Source organism: Chrysemys picta, chromosome 11 (genome assembly GCF_011386835.1).
Source record: "Chrysemys picta bellii isolate R12L10 chromosome 11, ASM1138683v2, whole genome shotgun sequence".
Classification (NCBI taxonomy): Eukaryota; Metazoa; Chordata; order Testudines; family Emydidae; genus Chrysemys; species Chrysemys picta.
The window spans coordinates 52,701,645-52,721,354 of record NC_088801.1 but is presented as its reverse complement, the minus strand read 5'-3'; the positions used below and the strand labels follow the sequence as shown (position 1 = coordinate 52,721,354).

At 44.5% G+C, this 19,710-nt stretch overlaps 1 protein-coding gene and 1 long non-coding RNA gene across 2 annotated transcripts in view; one reads left to right on the top strand and one right to left on the bottom strand.

Annotated features, from left to right (window-relative positions):
• Nucleotides 1–215: 215 nt before the first annotated feature.
• Nucleotides 216–11,267, bottom strand: LOC103306440 (uncharacterized). The gene is made up of 2 exons (XR_010591625.1): nucleotides 10,522–11,267; nucleotides 216–2,826 (listed from the first exon to the last, which is right to left on the bottom strand). It is a non-coding gene; the product is annotated as an uncharacterized LOC103306440 (long non-coding RNA).
• Nucleotides 11,268–11,346: 79 nt separating this feature from the next.
• The window catches only part of TMEFF2 (transmembrane protein with EGF like and two follistatin like domains 2), a 169,588-nt gene continuing 161,224 nt past the window's right edge, over nucleotides 11,347–19,710 (top strand). The window contains exons 1-2 of the mRNA XM_005306818.5: nucleotides 11,347–11,869; nucleotides 14,019–14,128. Coding sequence (XP_005306875.1) covers nucleotides 11,695–11,869; nucleotides 14,019–14,128 — 285 coding nt within the window. The 5' untranslated portion in view covers nucleotides 11,347–11,694. The remainder of the gene's footprint in view (nucleotides 11,870–14,018; nucleotides 14,129–19,710) is intronic.

Below are 19,710 nucleotides of genomic sequence, written 5' to 3'. Positions count from 1 at the left end.
TGGGTGGGTGGGGGGGATGAATTTCATCTCCCTAGTCTCCACCCACATAGAACAAAAAGACAATGGGTTTTAGGCTGAGGGAATTAATTCCCTCTAACACCCCCACCAGTGAAAATGTCTTTGACTGTGTCTGTTCTTTTGAGGAAATGTTTTGATTGCACAATAGAGAACAAACAGTTCTAAAAATCCCAATGAAATAATAACAATCAAAAGTAAGTACCAAATAAAGCTATATTCATTATACTGCGCAATAATATTCTTACATTTCTTCCTGTGTTGCAAGAAAACTCCAAGAACAGGAGCCAAAACCTGGAGGGGGGAAGCAACAGGAAATAAGGGAAAGATGACACACAGAACATTGTGTATCAGTCAGAAGAAACACCATGCGGAGCCAGGAAATTGACATCATACAGGAATGACGTCATTCTATAACTATCTCCAGAGCTGTCCCACCTGCAGCAATACAGTGCCATATACCCATCACCATTCCATAATTATCTGCCAGTCAAACAACTCTAAAAATAAAAGCCAAATGTCATCAAATTTGGAAAGTTTTCCCTTTTAGATATAACTCTCTCAAGAGCTGCCATGTCACTTAATCCACTGAACTATTGTCTGTCCTGGGAGAAACAAGTGATTTTCAGTGTTTATTGTATCAGAGATTTTGCTTACTAATGAGGCTTGTAGGAACTAGGTTTCTTGTGACTCAATAAAAAGTGAGAGTTTTGAGTTGGTTGACCTTCGTAAGCAGAATTATGAATTTCTACCTGTCTTGAAGAGGACATTCATTCCTGCTCTTCTGGAATGAATGGCATTAACATTGAATTCCTATGTAAAAAGCCCTGCTAGAAGGTGAAATTTTAAAACTCCAGAACTGTACTACATAAACTGTCAGAATCCATACATTTTAATCTACTTATGTATAACCAAAAAGTAAAATGTCAATATTCACAGATGGCCCAATAAAAGATATTTCCCCACCCACCTTGTCTCTCTAATATCCTGGGACCAACACGGCTACAACACCACTGCGTACAATAATATTCTTCCTTAGTTTTCTTGCCCTATTTGTGATTGTTCCTATCAATTTCATATAGCCCAACCAGTGCTATATACGGTACCAGAATGTACAATAACATTTTGCACTTAGGTTTTCCCTATTTCCTAGCATGTGCCATAAAACTCAGTGAAATGTAAAGTAAATCACAAGACTGCTTTTTGCCACTGAGGCTGTGGAATGCTTCAGTCAAAAATCAAAGGCTGACACAGTCTGCTGAGAGGCATGTCACATGCCAGGAAATGCTGAGCCTTCTCATGTTTATATAAACAGATTTTTTCATTCTTTTGTGTTCTTTCCCACTTTGTGCTCTGAAATAATTACAGTGAATTATACTTTTAGTTGCGTAACTGGCAATGAAATGTGCTTGGATTGCTCACTAGTTCAAATGAAGATTAAAATCCATGTTATTTTGGTCATGAATGGAGGGAGAAAATATGCAGATGAATGTGATCTATTCATTGGTTTAAAGACCCAAAGGAGCCCCTAAGAGCATCAGAAATCCATGTGATGTCCGAGTGTGCTGTATTTTGCATTCAGATCTATGAGTTAGCTGAAAGCAGTATAAAATCTGTGCAATCAGATATAGACAAACAGTACCCTTTTGATATGCATCAGAGTAGGCCCATGTGTACTGCTTATTCCAGCAAGCATATGACATAATAAAATGTGCTCCAACACTCGCTTCTGATAGGAGCATGGGACTTACAAAAGTGCAGGGCTAAAACCACTGACTTTTTGGTAAAACTGTTCAAACCTGGGTAGTCTGTTCAAAGTTGGGAATACTGGATGTGATTTGTGGTGGATGGCAAATAGCACAAGAGTACAAGCTAGAACTCCAAACTGATAGATTATATCCTGAACAATTTTATCCTGTGGTTAAAAATCAAACTCTCTGGTTTTGTTGTATGGAAGTTAATATTTTAAATCATATTAAAAAGAGAAACTAGGCAGAGGATTCCACCTCACAACTGTAGGTGCTCTAGCACCCCTATGGAGCTAGGTTCTCCAGTCCAGCACAGCTGTGCTCAGGACTGGGGCAAAGAGGGGAGGGTAAAAGATGGCTTTAGATCACCCGTATGTCCCCTTCATCCTGGGATTGGCAAGTGTCCATTCTATTTTATCTAGGTTCTTATCCTGCACTTATCACTGTAGTAGTAGAAATAATACTACCTATCTCTTATTTGAGTGCCTTCCACTAGAGCATTGAACAATGAGACTAACCTCTTTGTCACGTGTTTGTTCTCATGTTCTTCCCGGGGGGGGGGGGGGGGGTAATGTGTGCAGTGGAGTGTTTTGTTTTGGATTTTTTGTTTGGTTTTTATTTTATATTGTGTGTGTGAGAGAGAGAGAGCAGGCATGCTCAAAGAAATGTGTCTTGCACCTGGAGCAGAAGGTGATGAGCTTTATGATAATCATTAGTTCCTGGAGCAGTTCATTCCACATTCTTGGGCTAGCCCACAAGAATGCTCTGTCTCCTACGCAGACAAGCTTTACTGTTATTGTAGAAAGTTCCATAGTCTAGAGGAGCAAAATTGTTAATCATGGTCTTCATCCTGGAGCTTTTAAGTACCCTGGGCCCAGGCCATAGAGCACCTTGAAGATAAGGACCAAGGACTTGAATTTGATTTTGTATTCTGTAGGGAGTAGAGGACAGGTCTGATGTGCCCGTGGGAACCTGTGTTGCTGAGGGGATGTGCTGTAGCAGTCTGTTTTGAGTTTCTTAAATGCTGAAGGCTTCTTGGTTGGACTACAGCAATGCAATGTACCTTGGCAAGAGATGACAAAAGCATGAAAAACTGAGGTCAAGTCATCATTCACTGGGATGGGAAGTAGTTGCCTGGAAATGGTAGAAAGGATCTTGCTATGTGAGAGTTTAACATCAGGGAGGAACCTAGGAGCATGCCTAAGCAACTGACTGAGCTGACCAATTGTGGATGTGAATCTTCAAGCAACTAGGACTGCACCATAGCTGCAAGTTCTTCAAAATGCTATTCTCTGTCCACCAGCATCATCTCTATCTTGCTTGGGTTCAGCTTCAACCAGCTCTTCTACATCCATGAGCTGATCTCATCCAAGCACTAAGCCATCTTGGTGGTGATGGTATAATCATATGTGGTCATATAAATAGACCTGTATGTCATCTGTATATTACTAGAACTTCATAGATTCCAAGGCCAGAAGGGACCATTGTGATCATCTAATCTGATCTATAACACAGGCCAAAGAACTTCCCTAAAATAATTCCTAGAGCATATATTTTAGAAAAACATCCAATCCTGAGTCGATGTCATCTGACCAGTTTACCTAATGGCTGCATGTAGATGTTGAATAGGACCAGAAAGACAATGATCCTTGTGGGCTCTAGTCCAAGAAGTGAATATAGTTGAACTGGTCAGTAGTAGTGACCATAGCGTAATTAAACTTAACATCGTTGTATGGGGCAAAATACCAAAGAAACCCACCACAGTAGCATTTAACTTCTAAAAGGAGAATGTAACAGGGCATGTCTTTCCTCCTGTCTTCGTGTCCTGCAGAAACTGAGTAGACTCTACTAGTTGTACATTCACAGTGCCATTTAGTTTGAGTTCCCTCCACCAACACCACTACATTCCCTATGCAATGGTCCATTTACAATATCTTCAGTGCCTTTGGCCCTCTCATCAGGACCCTGAGGGGAACAGACGTCTCCCTTCCCTGAGGCCTTCTATTTGATTGGACTCAGCTGGCACTGTTTCTGTTTCCTCCCCTACACTCTTGTTCTTCCTTTCTGTGCCTCTTTATCAGATTTAGGCTGATGGGCTAATTGCCTTTTTATCCCACCCAGCCTGATTATCTAATTATCTCAATCAACTTTCTCTGAATAAGTAATTGGCGTGTCAGTGATCAGAGTGCAGGCTCACTTGTTCACTCCCTGCACTCTATCACAGGGAACTACACCAAAATGAGGAAGCTAGTTAAATGGAAATTAAAAGAAACAGTCACAGGGGTGACATGCCTGCAAGATGCATAGAAACTATAAAAACACCATAATAGAAGCTTAAACTAAATGTCTACTCCAAATATAAAAACAAGCATACAGTAAGACAACCAAAAAAATGCCACTATGTCTAAACAACAGAGAAAAAGAGGCAGTTAGAGGCAAGAAGGAATCCTTTAAAACCTGGAAGTCAAATCCTACAGAGGACAATAAAAAGGAGCCCTAGGGGAGTCAAATGTAAAAGTAGAATTAGACCAAAATTCACCAAAAAAGAATTTGAAGAACTAGCAAAAGCACAACAACTAACCGCAAATTTCTAAGTCATTAGAAGCAGGAAGCCCGCCAAACAATCAGTAGGGCCACTGGGACAATGAATGTGCTAAAGGAGCACTAAAGGAAAACAAGGCCGTTGCAGAGAAGCTAATTCTTTGCATTGGTCTTCACTACAAAGGATGTGAGGGAGAGTCCTACAACTGAGTCATTCTTTTTAGGGGACAAATCTGAGGAACAATACTGGATTGAGGTGTCAGTAGAGGAGGTTTAGGAACAAATTGATAAAGAGAAATAGGTCATCGTGACTAGATGGTGTTCACCCAAGAGTTCTGAAAGAAGTCAAATATGAAATTGCAGAGCTACTAACTCTGGTATGTTATCTGACATTTAAATCAGCCTCTGTACCAGATAACTGGAGGATAGTTAATGTAACGCTGATTTAAAAAAAAAAAAAAAAAAAAAGCTCCCGAGATGATCCTGGTAATTACAGGCTGGTAAGCCTAACTTCAGTACGAGGCAAATTGATTGAAGCTATAGTAAAGAACAGAATTATCGGACTCTCAGATAAACATGATATGTTGGGGAAGAGTCAACGCATTTTTTTGTAATCATGCCTCACTAATCTCTTAGAATTATCTGAGGATGTCATCAAGCATGTGGACTAGGCTGATCCAGTTGATACAGTGAACTTGGACTTTCAGAAAGCATTTGACAAGGTTCCATACCAAAGGTCTGTGAGCAACTAAGCAGAAGGGGTGGTTCTAGCTTTTTTGCCGCCCCAATCACAGCAGGTAGGCTCCCTTGGGTGGCACGCCTGCAGGAGGTCCGCCAGTCACGCGACTTCGGCGTACCTGCTGCCGAATTGCCACCGAATCAACGGGACCGGCGGACCACCCACAGGCATGCTGCCGAAGGCTGCCTGACGGCCGCCCTCGCAGAGACCAGCAGGGTGCCCCCTGGAGCTCTGGTGCCTGGAGCTGCCGCTGCTAAGCAGTCCTGGATAAGAGGAAAGGTCCTCTCATGGATCAATAACTGGTTAAAAGATAGGAAACAAAGGATAGAAATAAATAATCAGTTTTTACAATGGAAAAAGGTAAATAGCAGGGTACTCCAAAGATCTGTGCTGAGACCAGTTCTGTTCAACATATTCCTAAATGATGACACAAAATTACTCAAGATAGGTAAGTCCAGAGCAGACTGTGAAGAGTTACAGAGGGATCTCACCCAGTCATCCAGTTTTGTAACAAAATGACAGATGAAATTCAGTGTTGATAAGTACAAAGAAATGCACACTGGAAAACGTAATCCCAACTATACATACAAAATGATGGGGACTAAATTAGCTGTTACCACTCAAGAAAGGGATCTTGGAATCATTGTAGATAGTTATCTGAAAATGACTGTTCAATGTGCCGTAGCAGTCAAAAAGGGTAACCGAATTTTAGGAACCATAAGGAAAGGGATAGATAATGACTGAAAACATAATGCTACTATATAAATCCATAGTACACCCACACCTTGAATACTGCATGCAGTTTTGGTCAATTTAAAAAAAAATACATTCAAATTAGAAAAGGTACAGAGAAGGCAATAACAATGATTAGCGGTTTGGAACAGGTTCCATATGAGGAGAGATTAATAAGACTGGGACTGTTCAGCTTAGAAAAAAGATGACTAAGAGGGGATATGATAGAGGTGTATAATATCATGAATGATGAGGAGAAAGCAATAGGAAAGCGCTGTTTACATAACACAAGAACCAAGGGTCTCCCAATGAAAATAATAGGCAGCAATTTAAAATAAACATAAGGAAGTACTACTTCATGCATTGCATAGTCAACCTATGGGACTTTATTGCCAGGGGATGTTGTGAAGGCCAAAAGTATAACTGGGTTCAAAGAAGAATTAGGTAAGTTCATGAAGGATATGTCCATTCTTGGTCTTAGCCAAGATAGTCAGGGATGCAACCCCATTCTCCAGGTGTTCCCAAAACCTCTGACTGCCAGAAGCTGGGACTGGATGACGGGATGGATCACTCAATAATTGCCCTGTTCTGTTCATTCTTTCTGAAGCACTGTCAGAAGACAGGATACTGGGCTAGATAGACCATTGGTCTGATCCAGCATGGCCGTTGTTATGTTCACAAGTGAAGCGTCTGAATGGAAGTGCAGTTTCCCATCACTACTCAGGGGGTGCTCTCCTCCGGAAAGGATTCAAACCATTTCAGAACATTATCCTGGACCCGGCCCTCAAGGAGCCATTCCAGCTTCTGAGGCCTGTGTAGGAGAACAGGAATATTCCAGTCACATTCCTGTTCTCCCAGAAATGCTCCTTGTGCTTGGGGCTCTAAGTTACCTTGAGCATCCTCAGAGAGCTGGATCTACTGGCTTCAGACTCATTTGCCACATCAGAGAGACACAAAGCAGCCATAGTGGGATAGTGATGGGAGAGAATCTGACACTCCAGTTGCAGATAGTAGTTTTCATGTAGTTGTGATTGCATGGGAATATAGATGAATGCAGATATGAAGTGGCCTATGTGCTGAAGTGTAGCTGAGAATAATGTGCTAACAATAGACTGTGTGCAAAAAGGGATTAATAGTGCAGAAGAATGTGCGTTTCTCAACTAGGTACTATATGAGAAAATTATTGTATCTCAGTGTCTGTCATTCATAAGAAGTGTCTAAAAAGGAAAAAAAGAAACAGGACATTTTGAATACTGTGGCAGCTGTATTTTTATCATAAAATATTTGTATGAGTAAAGTTTCTTTTACAAGAAGATAACCAGTCTTGGATAGTAATGGTACAATATCTGAGACTGCGCCTTCACTGGCCAGTCATGTAGGCAAATATGAATTTCAAATTCCAGATGTCTGTGTGCTGCTGCTATATGTGACCTCTGGTGAAAGTCCCAGAGTCCAAGGTAAGGTCAGCAGGCAGCCACAAACATTGGAACACTCCTTTGCGACTTCATCTGGAACCAGAAAATGCCTCTTTCTGAATGGAGGAGAATGAAACAGATGCCTAATTTTCAGACCTATGTATAAGACCATTCCAGTGGATCGGTGTCTCAAATTCTTATTCTGAGCACTGCATATCCTAATATAATATGCCATCCTAGCATTTTTTTTACTGGTCTCTATTACAGGTGTTCTTTAACTTTCTGTAAATGCCAGAGCTGCCTTTGCTATCACACACTGTGATATGTACTGTGAGGTAGCCAAGGGAATTTAAGAAAGGCCCTGCTTTGTGAGGGTCCTGGACTAAAATTTCCACTTTCTGGAAATCCACACTAGATCATAGGCACCTGGAAAAGGCCTGTGCTGATTTTGGAGTCCATAGTTGTGGGAAAGGAAAATAAGTTAGGGGGGTAGCCTGGGAAACGATTGCTGGAACGTAGTCTGAGTAGAGGCGAGAGAGAGGGAAAGAGAGGCTGTGGATATGGGAAGAGGTAGAATTCCTAAGATGGAGGAAGAAGCAGTGAGACTGTGGGGAGAAACCAGGGAAGATGGAAAGAGATTGGAGAGAGCTAGAGAAGGAACAAACCGAGACGATTTGGGACCAGAAAGACTTTGAGAAAGAGGAGGGAAAGGGGCAGAGAGAGGGAGAGAAGAAAGAGCACAACTCTACTGCCAACTCTGTCAGGATTCCATCGCCCCTGCTTAATGATCTGTCATGATTCCATCTGCTGGTCAGTGGGTGCTTCAGGTGTCTGACTGCTAGTCTTTTTGTCTGTTTAGATGGTAAGCTCCTCGATGCATAGATTATCTCTCCTCCCTGTTCTACAACTTCAGTGATGGATAAACAATAAATACTAGAAAAACAAAAGGAAGGGGGTGAAGGGGAAATGAAATGAAAAAAGAGAAGGAATAAAGAAAGGAGAGAGAGAGAACAAGGAGTTAAGAGAAAGGAAAAGCCACAAGAGATCCAGGGCCAGATTTTGGTCTAAGTCAAGTAGCTCCATTGACGTTAAGCCCTATGATCCTATCTAGCTTTCAATGCAACCACATTAGAAGTCACAACTGCCTTGTCTAAACCAGACTTTTAAATCTTAGAATGTATCAGCTAACATGTCCTAACCAACACATCTTTAATCCTAGTCAAGGCACTTGGACTCAGGGTGGGTAGACAATGACAGTGTAATGGCAGGTTGGTGGGCAGTAGGAGGAGCAGAGGACCAGTGTAGAATAGAATTTCCCCTCTGTGTGGATTCACAGGGTTGAGAAGCTGCAGCCCCTGCCTTTTCTGCAGCCCCTAATTCCTTAGCCCTCAGGAGAAGATGAGGAGGAAATTCCATGCATTCAGCCTCTTGGACCTTTCTGGCCCCCTCCTGCAGGTGTTCCCCTATGAGAGTATTCTATGGTGCTGTGTCATCTAAACAAAAGACCTGGATTAATAGTAGTATTTAATACAAACAGGCTCTTTAAGACATTGCTTCGTCAAATAGGCAGGCCAAGCTGTTTTTAAAAAAACCTCCTTACTTAAGTGCCAAAATAATTGGCTAGATTTTCAGAAGTGTTGGGCAGTAGTAGGTCTCTGGGTACTTATGAAAATCAGGCCATTTATTTAGCTGCTATAGGCACCCACTTTTGAAAATCTTGGCCATGAACTTTGGTGCCTGGTTAAATTCAGGTTCAAGCTGAAAGATGCAGCTCTGACCCTGCTTGGGAAGAGTGGGGAACCCGTTCCTCCCCTCCCCACTTCAGGCCAGGTGCCGACTGCTGGTTAAGCAGGAAACCGATGTGCGTAATATTTATTTACTTCTTCAACGTCGCAATATTCAGCGCCTGATGTTCTCCTGCCACACGGTGGTGCTTGCCAGTTTCAGACACCTCCCGCCCCCCCGCCTTTGGTGGTATTGCTACAGCCAGGCAGTGTTTAAACGAAGCAACATAAAATCCCCAGCATTTGTACGTAAGGTGACATTTCTTGCAGTGCTTAATAATTTAGGAATGTGGGAGCCGGAAGGGGAATGATAGATGCACTTGTAGTTGCTGACTCTTTAAGACCATTAACTCCGCTGGAGTTTCACTGTACGGCAAGGGGACTCTAAAGAAGGAATTTATGATTAGTGAGCATTTACTTAGCCTTCGAATACGCTTTAAATCGTTAAAAGGTTGCAGGCCTCAGTGATGATCTTTTATTTTGTGAGCCGGGCGCTGAAGTGCAGCGAGGTCCTGTTTCCTCGTGATAATTGTTGCATAAACACTTTGTAATGGCTCTCCTTTTATTTAGCGTAATGCCTGGTTTATTTTCATAAGCCTGATTAAGTTGCCCGAGCGGCTCTTCAGCAGAGAGAAAACATGCTTGTCTGCAGCCCAGTTTCTAAATCTTTCTCCACGTTCACAACATATTGATGTGATTTTACTTGTGTGTAAAGGGTTGCCGCAGAAAGCGCGTGCAGCCCTTGGATTTCTGGTCCTCTGCGTTACGGGCTGACCGTTCTAGCTAATGGCTCTGCCTTTTCCCTAACTGATTCAGCTGCTGCGTCTAGGGAAAAAAAAAACGAGTCTTTGATGCTGTCTGGGTAAATTGATCCGTGTTTTTATGGAGCCTCCCTGAACAAGGAGCGAGAAGCCACAGCCCAGCCTGTGAACAGCTGCACTTTAACTGTTGGGGGCGGGGGCGGCTGTGAGCCTGGGCTCTTTACCTGGGAGGTTGAGGGGAAGATGGGTCTCGTCCCCATCACGCCTATCCACCAGAGCCCAACTGCGCTAACTTGGAGGGACCTGGCTGCTGTGCGCTCACAACTGGAAGGAGACGGGCCAGAGCAGGGCGGGGTGGGGAGGTTGCATTCGAAAGCCTACTATTGCTGTCTGCCACGCTCAGCTAGCGCTCGGGTGCGGACCCCGACGTCCCCTTTGCGGGGCTAGGAGTAAGCGTGGCGCTCCCCAAACTGTTCTACGTGCACCTCTTAGCAGACAAACATAGGGCGCTGCGCGGACCCCGGCCGCGCGCCACTGGGGTTCAGCGACTCCCTTGTGGGATGCGGGCGACATGGGAGGAGAGAGGAAGGAGGGTCCCCCCAGGGCCCGTCTCCGGCGGTCAGTGATGGCCCCATTAGCGGTCATGGAGGGGGGAGTGTCTGGCTGCGAAGGGTGCAGCGGGCGCAAGGTGGATCCTGCCAGCCCCGCTGGACAAACCGGCTCCCGCGCAGTTTCACAGTCTCCCAGCCAAGCACAAACGTCTGAGGCGAACAGAGCCCTGCATACCACCGTGATCGTGCGTTTTCCTTCAGCTGCTCCGCCGGGATGCTGCTGTCGCTGCACGCGCCGAGATCTGGTGCGTGCTGCTGCCTTCTGGGCCGGGCCGGGGATGTCTCCTTTTCCTCGGATCGCCTCCTCTCCACCCTTTTAACCGCCTGGGCTGCTTGTCCGCTTTAAAGCCGACCTGCCATTCCCCACCCCCACTCCAACCCATCCACGGGCGAACAGCTCAGGGGCTGTGGGGGAGTTGCTAGGAACTTCACCAGAGCCCGGGCTGATCGTATGTGCGCAGCTGCTGCGGGTCACGCGTGTACCTGTGCGCGTGCAATGCGCACAAGCGACTAAGCCCGCATGCATGTGGGACTGCAGCCGTGTGCACGCGTGTGTGGGATTGTGCGTGGAGGGCATGGGCGGGGGGGAGGGAGCGTGCCGCGCACGTGCCAGCTCTAGCGGGGTGCGCCCTGGCTGGAGCCCCCTGGCTGTCTCAGCGGCTGCGGGTCCCGCCGGAGGCGCTCTGGGAAGCGTGTAAGGCGCGCCCGGTGCGGCGGGGAGTCCGGAGAGCTGCTGGTCCAGCCCATCCCGGCTCAGCTCCCCCGATCCATAGCAGCGCTCGCGGGCTGTCAGCAGAGTCCGGTTCCCCGCGGCGCGGCGCAGCGCAGAGCCTTCAGAGCCCGGTCCCGGGCAGCCGCCGCCGCCGCAGCATCCCTCCGCCTGCCGCCGCCGGCCCCGCCCTGCCGGGGGACCTGCATCCCGCTCCTCCAATCAGGGGCCGGGCTGTCTTGGCCACGTGACCCCGGCGGGCTGAGGGACCTGCTGCTTCCCCCGCGCCAGAGGGATGCGGGCGGCAGAGCTCGAGAGCAGGCGGCGGCCGCTGGGCTGCGGAGCGCCGTGACTCCCTCCCCGCCCGGAGCCCTATGGCAGCTGCCGCCGCCGCCTCTTCCCTCCTGCCCGGCCGCCGCCGCGCCTCGGGCTGAGCCCGGCCGCTGGATCTCGCCGCTGCTGTGAAACTCTCAGGATCGTCATGCCGGGACTTGGCTGCCTCTTCCTGACCTGCTGCTGGCCGGGGCCCCCGGGATGCTAGGCAGCCCCCCCGGAGCCCTCCTGCCCCCCATCGCCCCGAGACCGTGTCGCTTCGGGGAGCCCCTGGCTGCTGCTGCCGCCGAGTTGAGTTAAGAAGTCATGGTGCTTGGGGAAGTGCAGCGGCAGTGCAGCGGCGGCGGCTGGACACTTTGCGATTGCTGTTGCTGGCTGCTGCTGCCGGTGATGTTACTCATCATAGCCCGACCAGTGAAACTTGCCGCTTTCCCTACCTCCTTAAGTGACTGCCAAACGCCTACCGGCTGGAATTGCTCTGGTAAGCTGCAAGCCAGATCCCCCGCCACCTTCCTCTCTGTATCCTTTTCCAAAGGCGGGCTCGTCCCAAAACCTGCAGATCGCGGCGCTGACTGCAAATTACAGAGCACTTCGCGAGCCCCCCCTGTCCAGTGTGCATTTACCAAGGAGTGACTGGACAGCGGGGCAGAAAGTGCAGGCATGTTTCAGTATTCCCCACCCTGCACTCTAATGGCATCTGCCTTTCAGCGGTGTAGTGCATAGAGTTTGTTGCAGGCTGGACACACACTATCATTTTGTGATCCCGCAAAACTGATTAATGCCATGGGGTGGTTTTTTTTTAACGTATTAGAAGTGAGAAGAGTGTATGTGTGTGAGAGAGAGAAACAATTTTAGGAGAGAATGCAATAAATCGCGTTGTGGCTGTCTGAGAAATGCTGATTTATTGCAGAAAGTGCAAGAGTCTGTGCTAGGTCGCCTTTCCAAGAAAAAGCAACTCCTGATAATAATATGGAAGGTTAATCCTGTTGGGCGAAGATCCCTTTTTGTCGCTGCTTCCAGGCATTTCGATTTTGTTGTAGGCATGGGATTTTGTTTGCCTTTCTTTATATTGTATTCACTTTGTAAACCCTATAGTTTCTGGAGAGAAGTTAGCAGATTCGGAAGTTTACAGCTGTCACACTGGGTACTCACAGGACCAAAGGGCAGGGTAGCTAGCCGCAAGTGATCAAGAAGTAACGCCTCTTTCCTCGAGTTCTCCTGCGGACTGCTATTAAACAGGCTTTTCCTCTTTATCTGGTCAATTTCAGCCCCGCTGGAAGGTGCCTGCCATGCACAGTGCGGGTGAAATATACTAATTGAATAAGGAAGAGACTGGGGACCGGAGTTCTTGCCCTTTTAGATCAGCTGCGAGCTGGCTTTGTGTCTGATCAGCATAGCCCTTAATACAATAATAACAGTGCATTGCGTGGAGTGTGTTTACCATTTGTGCAGTATTTTCAATACAACCACTGTTTGTCAACGCCTGTGGGTGCGGGTTTTCTGTTTCTAGCTGATCGCTCAGTCCTTTTTGAAGCACTCTTTTATATATAGACAGGGAGAGAGATCTCCAGACCTATTAGCAGGCTACTGGTGAAGCAGAATCACTCTGTCTCTTTCAGTGACAAAGTGATGTATGTTTAAATATGTCAGTGTTGTGTGTGTATGTATTGGAGGTTGGGAGATAAGAGCTGTATATAGGTTAAAGTCAAATACTTATCTATCCACTGATTAAAAAAAACACTCAAAATAGGGTGATACCAATTATTTATCATCCTTAAAGTCACTGACTTTACAGTGAGTATAATATTTGGGTCAGCAGGCTATGCCTCCGATATTCAAGGTGTTTCTGCAATTAGACCTTTTAATAGGATTCTGAGAAAATAGCAGCCTTCAAGGTAATATCATATATCATAGGTTGGCAAGAAGCAATTTTCAGTTTTCATTTTTAATATTCAGTGATATGGTTAGAAGAACTAGAACATTTAAAAAATCAGTGGGATTAAATCTTAATGGATTTGGAGTGTAATATAGTTTGTTTTGTTTAATGCCTCTCTTACACACTGTCGGAGTGGGATGGCAACTAATGAAATCTGAAATTCACGCTGGCATTCATGAGCTAAATCTTCAGCCAGATCTGTTTGTCTGCAGAACTGAAGGGAAAGAACTAGGTTCACTCACCAGCTTCTGAAGAACCTGGCACCCCTCCTGTTAACTTAGAGGTGATCAATCTTCATTGGAATCAGACAGACCATCACAGAAAACACACAGCCTGTTTATCTTTATTATTGGGGCTTTGTTATGGCATTGTCTGGAGAAATTCCAGTTTGGACTTTAGACCCAAAGATCTGCTATTGCATGGGAAAACATTGAACCAACCAAAGAAAATATAATACACCAGTTACTGGATCATTTTTGAGGCACTGGAGTCTAATACTGTAGAATAAAGAGGGTGGAGGTGTGGGGAATAAGAACATAAAATGTGGATAACTGAAAACAGGGAAGGACAGAACATCCAGACTGTATTATTTCATCAACAAGATTATGGTGCTGTGTAAATTAGAAAAGCAATCACCCTGTATTGTATATCCTTCCAGACTGAAGCTGACAGTATTTTTCTGTTTACATTTGAGGTTATGATGACAGAGAAAATGATCTCTTTCTTTGTGATACCAATACCTGTAAATTTGATGGGGAGTGTTTAAGAATTGGAGACAGTGTGACTTGCGTCTGTCAGTTCAAGGTAAGAAGATTGCTGTTTCATTCTTTAATTCACTAATGAGAATACAAATCTGGGATCTCCCTTTACAACCTATCACTTGGCAATTTATTTCTCTACATGCAGTGAAGTTAGAGGGAAAACCTGGCAGCAAGTATAAAGAGCTGGCAGGAGAGCCAACTGATGTCAAAAAGACATAAGTTTCTCTGGGAAAATGCAGATGCTGCGGTTATAAATGTCCCTTTGGGGTCTGCAGCTTCAGGTTGTGCATGTGTGATTTTGTTGCTGTGCCCTTTTAACAAGGATTTTAAATCCTTTCCAAATTTACTAATGATACTGATCATGCTTTATACACTTCGTGTTCTATTCTAGTTAGAGAAATGGATCTGTAATGTGCTTATACGGTATTTTCAGTAAGGCTGCATAGTGGCAATGCTTCTGGTTGCTTATCAGATTTAGCGCCCCCCCCCCCCCCCAAATCACCAACTTCCTTTAGGTGTTGGGTAGTTTTAGTGGGCTATTGTTGATTTTCTCCCCCCCCCCCCACACCTCCTTTCTCTCTTCCCTCTCCATTCAGCTAAGTCTAAACCTCAGGCATCCTTAAAGTCACACAGTTTAATCATAAAGTATTCCTTCTAGTGTGTTTTGCCTAACACACAAAACAGCTGTGCTTTGCGTAATTATCCAGATAAAATTTTTGCAAGTTATTGAGTTTTGAGACTGTACCATCATATGCTGTATATACACCTATGCTCCAGTGGCTTTTTGCATTTTAATAGAGCTTTATTCAATTGTAAAACTTTTAAAAAGTATTTAAATAGTTACAGTAGAATAGACTGAATGGTGCAGTGTTCAGTATTGTGCACATCTGTAATGACTGATTTAATTTATTATTGTTCATTGATAGACTATTTACTCTAAAGATTGACAAATATCATTTGTATTATCAGAGGCAAAAATATCATATCTGAGGAGGAAAGAGACAAAATTAATAATGCCTTAATTTAAAAAAATGAAAGAATATCTCACCAAATGCAAAACAATTATTTTACTAAAATTACTGTATTTAACATTAAATAGTTGTATTTTTCCATTGACAGAGATAATATATATAGCCCCTAACCAATTCATTAAGTTTCCAGTTTACATATGGTCAAACATTTCATATTTAAAAATAAATGTTAATGTAGAGAGTTGAGTGGTGCAACATTAGCATTTGTAACATGTTTAGTTGTTAAGACATTTTCTTTCCCAAGGAAACCCTGTAATGCAATCAACATTTGTGACTTGCACTGTTGCCTGGTGCTGATACCTGTGCTGTGCCACTGACATTTCGATCATACGTGTCCATAGAGAACACTATGTTCTTGTGTTTGGTCACAGTTTGGCACGGGCAGTTGGTTTAAAGCAATAGACCAATTGCCTGGGAGGAGCAAACCAAGACTTTGCTAAGGACACGGGACACAATGGAGGCTATGTTTTCCCAAGGAAGCATGCCAATCTTTGGTGACTTAGAATAAAGAAGCTATAGTAAACCTCAGTAGAATGCATTCTCTTGGATTTGGGAGATCAGTGATATCTATGCTGATGTTGGAAAAACATATGAAGGGGGACTGTTGAAATATACCAGAGAAACAAGATACGGGCTTGCCAGGTTTCATCATCTGGGTAATGTTTATAATCTTAAATGAGATTAAAGTAAAGTGACCAGGTAATCGTGGGCCTCATTGAAAGTCCTCTGAAGTCAATGAGAACCTATCCATTGGCTTCAGTGGGCTTTGGGTTAGGCTCCATATGAAATCAGAGCTCTTTCTTTTGGCTTTGGCCATTCATGGAGCCACATCTTTGAACATGAGCTCGTAATGCAAGCTACTTATGGCTGATGCTATACAGACAATGCAAATACTTGTGTGGCTGATGCTGTCGATTTGCTAGAGTCAAAGTAATCCTTGTACTGCTGAAAATCCCTTACTTTAATAGAGTTAAAGCAGGGAGGAACTTGGCTCATCGTGTAGCATCAGTGGGCAGTTTGGGACACAGGAAAGGTACACCATTGTAGCAGAAAATGAATTCTAATACAGTATGGGTTGACTGAGTAACACACAAAGTAACACATGGGGTATATGGAATACAGTCACAAATCCATGTGACTCAAGTTAGGGGGTTTGCTTAGTCAGAATTCAGGCCTGTTTTCCATCCACACTTCTCCATGGTGACAATGAGCAAATCAACAGAGGAATGCACATCAGTTTAATTATTTTTTATGTTTTCTCTGGTACTTGCTAGGGGCTTTAACTGCTGTTGGAAAGCAAAGATGAGGGTTGCCTTTATGCTATTTAAAACTTCTGTCTGGCCACCTCTTTATCTGTTTTTTATAACACTGGTCAGATAGTGTCCAGCCAAACTGATTTAACAAAATAAACATTTGTTGCTTGAAAGGCAAATTAAAACCAGACTGCTTTGGGTCATTTGAATGGGCTACTGCTCCCAGGCAGAAGATAAATGACTGGGGGTTTCCCCCCAGTTGACTCATTTTTGCTTTTTTAATGCTGCAAAAATATAGACCATCTACTGATTTCACCTGGTGAGGGACTTGTATTTCACCAAAGAGTATCCTCTCCGCATCTGTTTTAATAAGAACAGAAGTTCACTTCTTCTTGTTTTAGAGCACAACCCTATGTGTTCATTGGGTATTAATGTATCAGGCCATTAATCATTCCCTCTCATTGGAGCTCATTATTAGCTATAGGTAATAACCTCAAGGATTTAGAATTAACCAGCATTTCTTTTTATGATCTCATAATCTCTGCATATTAGAAGGGCCTTTATCTGACTGCCCTGATTGCACTAATCTGCCCTAGCCCCTATTCTTTTTCCTCTGTGACAACATGAAAATGTCTGAATAGGTACTTAGGTATTTCAGTTGATGCTGAGTTTGTTTCTCTACATTTAGGACCTGATCTTGAAAATATTTACACACACATGTAGCTTTTCTTATGTGAGTAGTCTCATTCGCTTCAGTGGGGCTCCTCACATGAGTTAGTTCCTCATGTGCTTAAGTATTTTCAGGATCAGGGCCTTAGTTACAGAGTTGTGAGTTGTATTATTGAAATGCATTTTCATATTACCTTGCATGCTCAAAATATGTGAAGTGTGGTGACAGTATTTATCATATCGTACTTATGAGAGTAGGAATGTATATACTCGATCATAAGCCAGTTCATTTATAAGTCGACCCCCCCGAGATGGATAAGTAAAAATGGAAATTTTTTTATGACCTGTTCATAAACCGACCCTATAATTCAGGGGTCAGCAAACTTTGGCTCCTGGGCCATCAGGATAAGCCACTGGTGGGCTGAGATGGTTTGTTTACCTCGAGCGTCCGCAGGCACGGAGGTAAACCTAAGTAAACAAAGTGTCCTGGCGCGCCAGCTGCTTACCTTGACAGGCCAGGACAGCAACTGATGGGGAAATTTTTTTCGGGGGGAGAAGCTGGGGGTCAGGGGAGTAACCCCTGTGACCACCCCCATATGACCCCAGCCCTAGCCCACGACCCCCACACTCTCCCAATCCCATCACTTCCTACCTTATCTGGGGAGGGCCAGGAGAGGATGTCTCTGGCCTCCCTGGAGCTGCTCCGGCATGCTGGGCTGGGCAGCGCGGCTGCAGACTGCTCCGGCGGGCCAAACCAGGCGATGCGGCCGCAGCATGTTCCAGCGGGCTGGGCCGGGCAGCACAGCCGCAGCCTGCTCTGTGGGGTGGGGCCGAGTGGCACGGCCTGCAGCCCCGGAGCTGCAGCTGCTTCGGAGGCTGCGGGGAGAGCAGCGTGGCCAAAAGGGGAGAGACTTTGGCCCCACCTCTTCCTTTCTGTCTCTGCTGGCTGTGCTGCCTCTCCTTGCTCCCTCTGTCGGGGGGTGGGGCTGTGTCCCACCTCTCCCTCTCTATACCCGTTCATAAGCCGACCCCCTTCTCTGGTGCTTCCCTTTTTTACTAAGAAAATTTGTCTTATGAACGAGTGTATACGGTAATCAGTTTTATAGTGCTGACATGAGCAGGAGTTACACAAGTATGTCAGCTTCTGTGCTAAATAAACCTTATAAACTCTGCTAAACCAATGTATTCCTATGCCTATGATTATAGGCGTACAAGGTTCCAAATGCTATGAAAGGTAGCCAAGGGCCGGTGCTTGGCTAAATTAGGGCAGACTTATTGTTCTTCCTTGCTTGGGTTAAGCAAATATATGTTAAAAATACACGTGTGAGAAGGAGAATTCTACATAGTAAGAACTTTACCGTTGCAGCGAATGGGAGTTTTGACATGATCTGGCCCTCGCTGAAACTCATCCTGAGGCCTAGGACTTGGTGTACTGAGTCCTGAGCCAATGCCCAGAATGTACTGCTGGATTGAGGAAACAGTGACAATCAAAATGCCACTAACCTCTTCTAGGACCAGAAAGAAATACTTGTTATACCAATGGAAAGCCGTGAATGCCAGTTTTCCATTGTTATAAAGTAGCAGAATCCAGCTGTGACAGATCATGAGCTATCAGATTATTAAAATCACAATATTCTGATAACCATTTTGATTTTTCTTCCCCACTTTAGCTCTGATATGATTTTTTTTTCACAGTCTTCAATGCCACTGGAACTCAGGACTGTATAGTTAGTACCCTCTGAAAGCTTCGCATACCCACCTTCACTGTTGTTGAGCAGCAGCTTTCATTTTTTTCTTTTTGTCAGTATAACAATGTTGCATAGATGATGGCGTAAAGAATGGATAATAGATGCCTACGTACATCTTGCAGGGAACACATTTTGAAAAGGAAAGGATGTGTCACCTATATGTATGCAGTGACACGTGGCTTGTTGTGTGTTACACAAAGCACAGTTCCACCAGTGAGCCTGATTCTCTTCCTTCTTGGCATTTTCAGGACTCTTGACACTTTCAAACTGAGAAAGAAAGATTGTTAAAGCAGAACACAGTAACATCCTCCACGGAATGCAATAGTGTCTCAAATACCTTCTGTGCTTCTAAATGTACAGAATTTGGGGTGAAATCCTGTCCCCATGGTAGTCAATGGCAATGTTGCCGTTGACTTCAGTGGTCCAGGACTTCACCCTTGACCTTTTCATTTGTTACACTCACTAAACCCTGCTCACTTTATGCACATGAACAGCCACAGCTGAGGTAATGGGGTCACCCACATAGGTAAGGAAAGCAGGATGTGGCCCTTATTGTTTTGAAGCTAGTTGGCATAAAAATTATGAATCTTATCCTGCTCTCATTGAAACTAATGGAAAATTGGCAACTGTTTTCATAGGAAGCAGGATCAAACTCTGTGTTTCTACTTGTAATGGTGAATGTTTCAATATTCTGGGCCAACTCCTGAATGTCTTGTTCACATAAATAGTCACAATGGTGTCCATGGAACTTTATGTATAAGGCAACTAAGACTTGGTCCTACATGCTTAAAAAAAATCCAGTTGTTTGTGTAAACTATTCCAAACCACCCTTCAGCTCTGTCCAAATCACTGTTTAGCTTCTGGGTGAAATCTGGCACTTCTGTCTTTGACATAGGTCAGAATTAGAATGTATTCCTCAAAATG